At 43.6% G+C, this 9191-nt stretch overlaps 1 protein-coding gene across 1 annotated transcript; it reads right to left on the bottom strand.

Moving 5' to 3' along the window:
• Positions 1-647: 647 nt before the first annotated feature.
• On the bottom strand, positions 648-8327 carry DPPA4 (developmental pluripotency associated 4). Its single transcript, XM_033856364.2, has 7 exons — positions 8188-8327; positions 6267-6426; positions 5198-5361; positions 5060-5110; positions 4420-4717; positions 2749-2944; positions 648-1451 (listed from the first exon to the last, which is right to left on the bottom strand). The coding sequence occupies exons 1-7, from the start codon at positions 8209-8211 to the stop codon at positions 1421-1423; spliced, it is 924 nt and encodes a 307-aa protein (XP_033712255.1). The 5' UTR covers positions 8212-8327; the 3' UTR covers positions 648-1420.
• Positions 8328-9191: the final 864 nt, after the last annotated feature.

The raw sequence follows: 9191 nt of genomic DNA, 5'->3' as shown, positions 1-9191 counted from the left end.
GCACGGGCTCTAGGCACGTGAGCCTCAGTAGTTGTGGCACGTGGGCTCAGTAGTTGTGGCTCACGGGCTTAGTTGCTCCGAGGCATGTGGGATCTTCCCGGAACAGGGCTTGAACCTGTGTCCCCAGCACTGGCAGGCAGATTCTTATCCACTGCACCACCAGGGAAGTACCCCAGAAATCCTTTTGTATTGTTAGGGGAAGACAAACAATAAATTACAAATTAACATGTTAGAGGAGACAAGTGTTATGGAAAAATAGAAATTGGGACCCAGGGTGCTTATAGGGCTGGAGAAACAGCTTGTGATTTTAAATAGGGGGTCACAGTATGCCTTTTTGACAAAGTGGCATTCGAAGAAAGAATTAAAAGAAAGTTTACCATATTGACATATGGGGAAAAGAGCATTCCAGCCAGTGACGAGGCCCTGAGGTAAGAGCGTGTGAGGCATGGTCGAAGAACAGCAAAGGCAGGGTGTTGGAGATGAGGCAGGAGATGAAGGGGCACGGGGTAGAATGCACTTTAGTTAAGGTCTTGGAGGTCATTACAATGACTTTGGTTTTCCCTCTGAATGGGATCCATGGGAGGGTTTTGAGCAGTGTCATGATCTGACATATTTCAAAAGAATCATTTCACATACACAATTGAGAATTTTGTTTTAAAGTAAAAGCTTTAATTTCAAAATTTTCTAGTTGCCTTTTTCCTAGAGGCACTATAACTTATCATTCAATGTGGGACACTTAAACAAATTATATATAATTTACATATAAGTAAAATACAGACATCTTAAGTGCATAGCTCTGTGAATATTTACATATGGGTGCATCTAAGTAACTGCCACCCAAAACAAGGTAAGCTCACTTAATTATGAGGAGACAAGAGGCATAATCAGGGCTGACTGCTTCCTTGTGAATAGATTCTTTGGGGCAAGAATATATTATCAGTGATATATTGTATCACATCAGGAAACACATTGCTACTCTTACCATTCCTGGTGATGATAAGTTTGAATACTTGGTTAAGGTGTACATAACCAAATTTGAACTTTTGCCTATAAGCCCCATTTTTCCCAATGTAGAAATTCACTTGAGGCACTTTCAAGTAAATTAATTCCATTCATCGAGTTAGCATTTTTAAAATGTCCCCATCTCCTTTCTCGTCTGCTCCCTTAGGGCTGGGAGTCTTTGGAGAGATAGCCACTTCCACTTTTGGCAGTTCACAGGCTTTTCTTCATGCAACCCTGTAAGCAGGAAGCATGGAGAGTGCAGAGTGGCCCAGAGTTCAGCTGTCAAATAGCACCGTGGAGTTGATTTGTAGTCACTTCTCTATCATTAATTATAATCATAGCCGTGGAGTTGATTTGTAGTCACTTCTCTATCATTAATTATAATCATAGCTGTACCCTTTTTACTGGTATTGTGATCTCACTGCAGGCTTTTCATTAATACTTTATTCCTAAAAAGCAAATGAAATGTTTTAGAATCAAGACGAAATATCAAATTGCATTCTTGAAAATAACCAAGAAACCCACTCCTGGAATGCCAACAAAATTGCCCTTGGGACTTCCCTGGTGGTCCAGTGGTTAGGACTCAGTTCTTTCACTACCATAGCCCCAGGTTCAATCCCTGGTCAGGGAACTAAGATCCCGCAGCTTGAGCTCCCCCCACCCCGCCCCACTTGAGGCTTCTATCCTCTGCCAGCTGCCCTAGATCCCTGGTGTTCAGTCATCATGACGCCAAAAGTGGGTCCCCAACAGGCCAACAGAGAGCACGGGACGAAGCCCAGGATGATTCCTGGACAATTACAGGGTGAGGAAATGGATCCCTGGGAGCCAAGTCTGGGCTGCTCCAAGCCCCTCTATTCAGAGGGATGGGCTTCTCTCCATCCTCCTCCTCTGCAGGCCCCTCTTCCAAGCTAAGCCCGGGAACACACGTGGCCCAATTTAACAGAAAACACATGGCAATCCCCTCCAAGCATCCTACTGCTCCCCTTCTCCATTCGTATCTTTCAGAAAATACCTCCAGTTGTAGCCTCTATTTCTCTCCTCCCCTTATTCAACCACCCCCAAATTATCTATATTCTTTATTGCTTTGAATCCCTTATCTTTTCCAAGCAAGTATGTTATCTCTACCTCCTTTATAAGACAATTTCCCCATGCAAATTCTCCCCACTGACTTCATATTTCAGGTTTTCTCCTTATTTCTTTTGTCTCCTTTAACATGCCCCTAAAACACTGCTGTTCCTTGAAGCTCTGTCCCAATGCAACTGTTCTCCTTATCAATGTTCAAGTAATTACCGAAAAACTATCTAGAAGCCAGGTTTTTCTTACTTCCTCCTTTCCATCTAGAAAATTCTTCCCTTAAATTAAGAAACCTCTTCTTTGATACCAGTCATCACATGGTGATACAGTCGTTTACGTACCAGTCATCCCCCTTAGACTGTAGGCCACCTAAAAGAAGGGTTTTTTTGCTAGTCATTATTTCTGTGTAGTGCGTATACTGGGAACATAGTAATTATACAATTGGTTACTGCTCCAAAATTATGGGTCTCCAGGTAGAAGCATTATGCCTTGACATAAAAATGCCCTTTCTCCTAGGAAGACACTTACTCAAGTAAAACGTTTTGTGAAAATCTTTATTGACAACTTGTGCTTGAAATACAGGGCTAATTAAGATGAATATGTATCTCCTTTTTCCCCCAACTAAAACCCAGATGCCCACTTTTAGTGTGTAGAAGGGTACCATGTGTTTACCTGTGCACACACTCAGGGCACAGCATGTTGTCCTCCAGGTGTGGGGGAGGATGATTGCCCGCAGGAGGCAAGAAGAGCGCAGACACCCTCCTTCGTTTTTCAGGCACCCAAGCCTGTCCGGCATGAAATTGTAAATGAACCCAGCCCTCTGTGTTAGCAGGGAGACCTCTCCCGTGAACCACACACCACCAGACCCCTGGGGAAGGAAAGAGAGGTTCAGTACGAGCATAGCAAGACCAAAGTCTAAACTTCGAGTTTGCATCATGGCCTTTGATGCTACTGTCTTCCTCAAGTGCCAGCTCCCAGATATGAACCCTGAAACCTAACTTACTCTACCCTGTTCCCCTTTAGAAAATAATGCAAAAACAGTTCCTGTTAAATATTTTAAAAGAAACAAAAAATACATCTGGATGTGTAGAGGCAAGTGGGTAGATGACAGTGTGGCTGGGAGGGTGGCAAAGCTTTTCCTCTGCCCATCTTAGGTTTTCACCTGGGACTCTAACAAAAAGACTAACAAGGGAAAAACAGTTGATGAATTCATGCAGTGCACATAGTGCAGGAAAAATGCAAACACTAGCTCAAAATGGCAGCTTAGAATTCCATCTTATGTAACATCTTTGACAAAGAACAATACATTTGCAAAGAAATGACAGGACAAAGGGAAGCAGGCTCCCAAGGGTGGCAAACGGTGGGAAGGTAAATATATGGGAGGAAACTAATGGATGAGGTTTCTTTGCTGGTTGCTCTGGTGCCCACTCTCAGTGGATAAGTCTGTCTCCAGCAAAAGGAGAATAGATAATCCTGCCTTAGGGCAAAAAAGGAGAGCTTTTTTGGGGTTGCTGCTTTTTGATTGCCTTCAGCTCAAGATATTTATGGCAAAGAGGCATATTTTGGGGTGACGTTCTGGTTTCCTTCAATAGAAAGGCTAAACCAGAGTGGTCTGGGAAGGCCCTCATAAAACAAGTTCAGAGGTCTCAACTCTTTTTTTTTTTTTTAGCAATATCAATGGCTTAATGGATGGGGGATCTTACATGTCTGAAGAAAGATCCTGGAGCAACACCCCACTATGTGCAACAGACAGTGGACAGGGCCTGGCCCCAGGCTTTGCTCCCAAGGGGCGGGGGAGGTTACCAGTTATAGGGGGACAGGGGTCTCAACAGGCATTGTAATGTGCTAACCAGTTCATGGCCTTAATTTTATCTCCTGTAACTCTCACGATAACATCATGAGGTAGGTATTATTATTAACCTACATCACCACGAATAAACTGAGAACTAGAGTAAATAACAGTTAATGCCACTTACTTGACAGATGCTAGAAGATCCAAGGCTTTAGCTCAGGCAGTTGATTTTAGAGACTGCTTTTACTTTTAGTTCTTTAAAGGAGGCGAAAAGAAATGAAGCCAGATTTCTATCCCCTTCTGATGACCTCATTAATTTAGATCACTGGTTCTCAAAATGTGGTCCCCAGATTAGCCGTGCCTGGGAGATTGTTAGAAATGTAAATTCCTAGGGCCTACCCAGACCTGAACCAGGAAAATGTGTGGGTGGGGCCCAGGAATCACCAGGTCTTCAGATGATTTTGATAACACCCTGAAGTTAATCAGCGGTTAATATCAATTAAACTTATTTTCCCACCTGAACCAGAAGCAGTTCTTACTAGTGAGCTTACCACAGGTCTCCTGTGATTGCACCGACTCCATCTTCATGGCCCTGGCCGTCATTCTGCTCCAAGAGGCAAACACAGTTCCTGGGTCAGAGGCAGAAGTCGATACAACTTCCTGAAGAGTAGGATCTCCTTCAAGGGCAGGAACTTCTTCAAGGGCAGGAGCTCCCTCCTCAGGAGGAGCAGCCACTTCAGAAGACATCTTTTCATCAGAACATTCCAGAGGTAGTTCCCCCTCGTCCATCTTTGATTTTCTTCTCGCTAGTGATAGGATCCTGGCCTCCTCGGCTGTGGCAGGAATGTTCTACATAGAGGGTTTAAAAGATTAAAGACAATTCTTCTACTCACCTTTTTTTTTTTTTTTTTTTGCGGTACGCGGGCCTCTCACCGTTGTGGCCTCTCCCGTTGCGGAACACAGGCTCCGGATGCGAGGCTCAGCGGCTATGGCTCACGGGCCCAGCTTCTCCGCGGCATGTGGGATCTTCCCGGACCGGGGCACAAACCCGTGTCCCCTGCATCGGCAGGCGGACTCTCAACCACTGCGCCACCAGGGAAGCCCTCTACTCACCTTTTAACGCTAAAATAGGTGATTAGGATGAGAATAACTAAACCTTCGACTTGGCCAAATTCCCTACAAATTACTCACTTTTTGATGAGGGTAGGCATGTTCACAGAGTCGTTTATATCCGTCTAGTTTCTAAGACAAGAGAAAAATGAGTTAATAATCAAACTGAGGCTCGTAGTCTTCCTCCCAAGAGCATCAACTCCTACCCTGGACACTCACCGGGCCTTTGGTGCTTAGTTTTAACTGCTGGCACCAAGCGCGCACAACATCCCTATGAATCAGATTGACAGGCGGCAGTATAGAAGGTAAAGGAGGAATTGGCATCGTCTTCTTCTGAGGTTTCACACTGTCACAACATTGTGGCATTTTTCGTGGACAACAAGCTGAAGGAGAATGAGATAAAATTAGCAATAATTAACTTTTGTGTTGCCTTTTAAAATGTCAAAAGTACAATCACTTTTAGTCCTTATAGTCTAATCCCCACTGTAAAATTAAATGACTTGCCAAAGACCACGTAACCTTCAAGGGATAGAACCTCAAAACTAAAACTGACAATATTTCTGAATCCCTCAGTATTTTTACTTCCTAAAACTCCCCACTACTCATGCACACTTGCTCTTTTGTGAGGGCTCTAAACCACAGACCCTGAGGAGGTTGACCTAGAGATCGCACTTCCGATGCAGGGAATGATAGAAGTTTTAGACCTGAGGTCATAACTACTAGGCCATGCCTTGCCCTCTCATCGCAAAAAACAAAATAAGCCACCCAGAAATGCTACACAATGACTAATACCCATAATTCCGGCAGCCCACCCCACTAGGGCAGCACTCTGGTCTCCTGCTGCACCTCACACGCTCTCACCATTCAGGAAAGACTGACATTAATAGTCACTAGGTTTGACTGAGCGCCCATTCAGTCAGATGAAGTGTAGGCTGTTTACCTAATTATTCTGTGTAAATTACAACTGACCCTCCACCCTGACCTCAATCCAACTCAGCAGGGTAGCTACTTTCCTCATATTTTTAAGACAGGAAGTAGAGTTTCAAGGATGGGATTTTGAATTTATAGGTCTCTGTCCCCAGATCATTGCACATGAAGATCCTTAACTCCCAGAATCTAGAGTAGGCAAAATAATGATCACGACCAGGAGGTGAGATTTAAACTAGGCTTCGAAGGAAGTGTAGGATTTGCAGAATACAGGACTGAAATTTCTTCCCTACTTTTTCAGAAAAATCCCTGTCTTCTCGGACCCAGGGAAATAGGATTTGAGGAACTATAGATCTCTTACCTCTGTTATTTTTTATAGATCTTTTACTTTTGGTCCTCTTTGCCGAGTTTTCTAGTATATCTGGTTTACCAGAAGCCCCCTGTCCCTCTTCGGCATCTACTGATGTACGTTTGAATTTGCAGCTCATATATTCTTCCTCTGTCTTCTTTGTGGAGTTGCACTGGGGATAGAGGAACCAGAAAGTCACTCCTCTGGGCGTCCAACCCACCATATACACTACCTGACTTATGACACCTCACATCCAAGGTACCAAGATAATCATTGAACTCCACTGGCAACATGGGTTCTCTTCTGGGTATCATCTTAATACTCAGGTTTACTTATAAGAAAGGGAAGCAGTGATAGAGAAGTGGAAGGCCAATCTGAAAGTATGAGAAAAGGGGAATTCCCTGGTTGTCCAGTGGTTAGGACTCAGCACTTTCACTGCAAGGGCCAGGGTTCAGTCCCTGGTTGGGGAATTAAGATCCCACAAGCCTCGGCGGCAAGGTCCAAAAATGTACGAGAAAAGACAAAAAAAAAAAAAAAATATATATATATATATATATAAACAAAATTCATAGAAGAAACTAGCCTCTGCTTTGGAGAAAGCCCTTACATCACCCACAATATCCATTATCCCTCACCTGGAAGGTTTTTTTTCCCCTCTTTCCCCATCCCCCCCTCCCTCCCATTTACCTCTTCCAGATAAACCTTTCCCATACTATTGCCCCAAGGTACTGCCACAAAACTACTTTCCTTTCCAACCTAGTTACTTTGCCTGAAAGGATATCACTCAGCTCCACACACACAACCTTCCCTTATATTCATGTTCTTAAACCCTTAATCCGCTTTCAGAATCTCACTTCAAGTGTTAGTTCAGCTGGTAACCTTTTCTCCACTTTATAGACCAGTACAAATCTACTGCACCATTGCCACATTCCTACCACTTGTCAGTTGCAGTTTTACATTTGCTTGTGTGATTTGATCCATGACTGTTACTCCATTTGATTATAAACTCCCCAAGGGTAGAATTCCTTTCCCTCTGGTTGTAGGCACTCAATAAATATTGGTTAATTCAAAAGAAACAAGAGAACAGTGAGAATAAAGCTGTTTGATACAAAGAAACAACATTTTTTGAGGCTATAGTTTCCATCAGGCATTGTTCCGCACCACAGACTCCTTATTTTCCTTCTTTTAATCCCCACATCAATCCAGCAACAATCTATTATTTTGTTTTTCAGATGCAGAAGCTGAGGCTCAGAGGTTACATAACTAAGGGCACACAGGTAGACACTTGCGATAGAAATTAAACCCCAAGTCAATACTAAATCCCAGATTTGCTTCCAAATCTAATTCCTATCACCTCCAAGAAGGGAGTACGAATTACATTTTTACATCTCTATAGCAGGTTTACATTCATATTCAAATCTCACATTGGCATAACACTTACACAAAGTGCACTTTGTACCTCACTCACTTTGGGGCCTCCCAAAAGTCTTAGTTAAAATTGGGAGGGCAAAAAATGACCTAGCTCTAGGAAAGAGACCCGGAGAGTGGTCAGGCTGCACCGGCAGAGGGATTCAATTTTTCTCAACAAAGCCCCACAGCCTGTCTGACTTTAGTTGCTGTCCTCAGTGTTCCTCAATACGTCTGGTTTCCCATTGTTCCTTGGCCCTAACAACCCTAAGAAAAGATGAATCCAGACGCAGCAATTTTGGTCTCGAACCTGTGTCTGTAGAAGCAAAATTAAAGGATCTGGTTCAGTATACCGGGGAGCAATTATATCCAGGAACTTGATTTTTTTTTTTCAACAAGTGAAGGGAAGGAAATTCTAAGGGACCTTCTTTTCTCCTCAAAAGAGGGAGTAAGTGTGCCCAAGAGAAAGAGAAACACGAAGATTTACAAAGACAGACAAAAGCAAACCCGTGCAGATTGTACTTACCTCCTTGTTCTTTGCACTCTCCATGATCAGAAATCTCAAGCTTGTTGATACTCTCCTTACTTCTGAAACGGCCCCTGGCCCAAGGTTGCTCTTTTAAAGGCTCCTCCTTCTTCCGGCACTTTTCCTTTTCTCCTCCCCTCTGTTCCTTCCCCCACAACCCGTGAAAGCTAAGCTTGCACACTTTCTTATTCATGAGTGACTATTGTATGAATGAATACATAATAACATTCCGGGCCCTTTCCTGTGAGTTTTTTTTAACGTTATTACGCAGGGTGTGGTTCCGGAGACATTGGGAAGTTGAAAATTCCTTCAGAAAAATTCCAAGGGAAAAAGAAAAGTTGCTAGAGACTTCTGAAGGGGATGTGTGACAGGATTTAATGATGAAACTTGTGGAAACAACAGAATTCTGGGCCAAACCAGTGGCTTGAAGAAAGCAAAACTGTTTTCTTGTACCATATACGTTTCATTTCTTAAGCAAGTTACTCAACTTATTAAAACTTCAGTTTTCCATCAGTACTAATAATTAGAACCTTCCCATCTGCCAACAACTAACAATAATAAAAGTTTTAAAAGTCCATTGAGGGGGCTTCCCTGGTGGCGCAGTGGTTGAGAATCTGCCTGTTAATGCAGGGGACACGGGTTCGAGCCCTGGTGAGGATCCCACATGCCACGGAGCAACTAGGCCCATGAGCTACAACTACTGAGCCTGCGTGTCTGGAGCCTGTGCTCCACAACAAGAGAGGCCGCGATAGTGAGAGGCCTGTGCACCGTGATGAAGAGTGGCCCCCGCTTGCCACAACTAGAGAAAGCCCTCGCACAGAAATGAAAACCCAACACAGCCAAAATTAATTAATTAATTAATTAATAAACTCCTACCCCCAATATCTTAAAAAAAAAAAAGTCCATTGAGGGACTTCCCTGGTGGCTCAGTGGTTGAGAATCTACCTGCCAATGTAGCGGACACGGGTTTGAGCCCTAGTTTGGGAAGACGCCACATGCTGTGG

The sequence above is a fragment of the Tursiops truncatus genome, chromosome 4 (genome assembly GCF_011762595.2).
Source record: "Tursiops truncatus isolate mTurTru1 chromosome 4, mTurTru1.mat.Y, whole genome shotgun sequence".
Classification (NCBI taxonomy): Eukaryota; Metazoa; Chordata; class Mammalia; order Artiodactyla; family Delphinidae; genus Tursiops; species Tursiops truncatus.
Note: the sequence above shows the minus strand (reverse complement) of the source record. Positions and strands in the feature narration are given on the sequence as shown.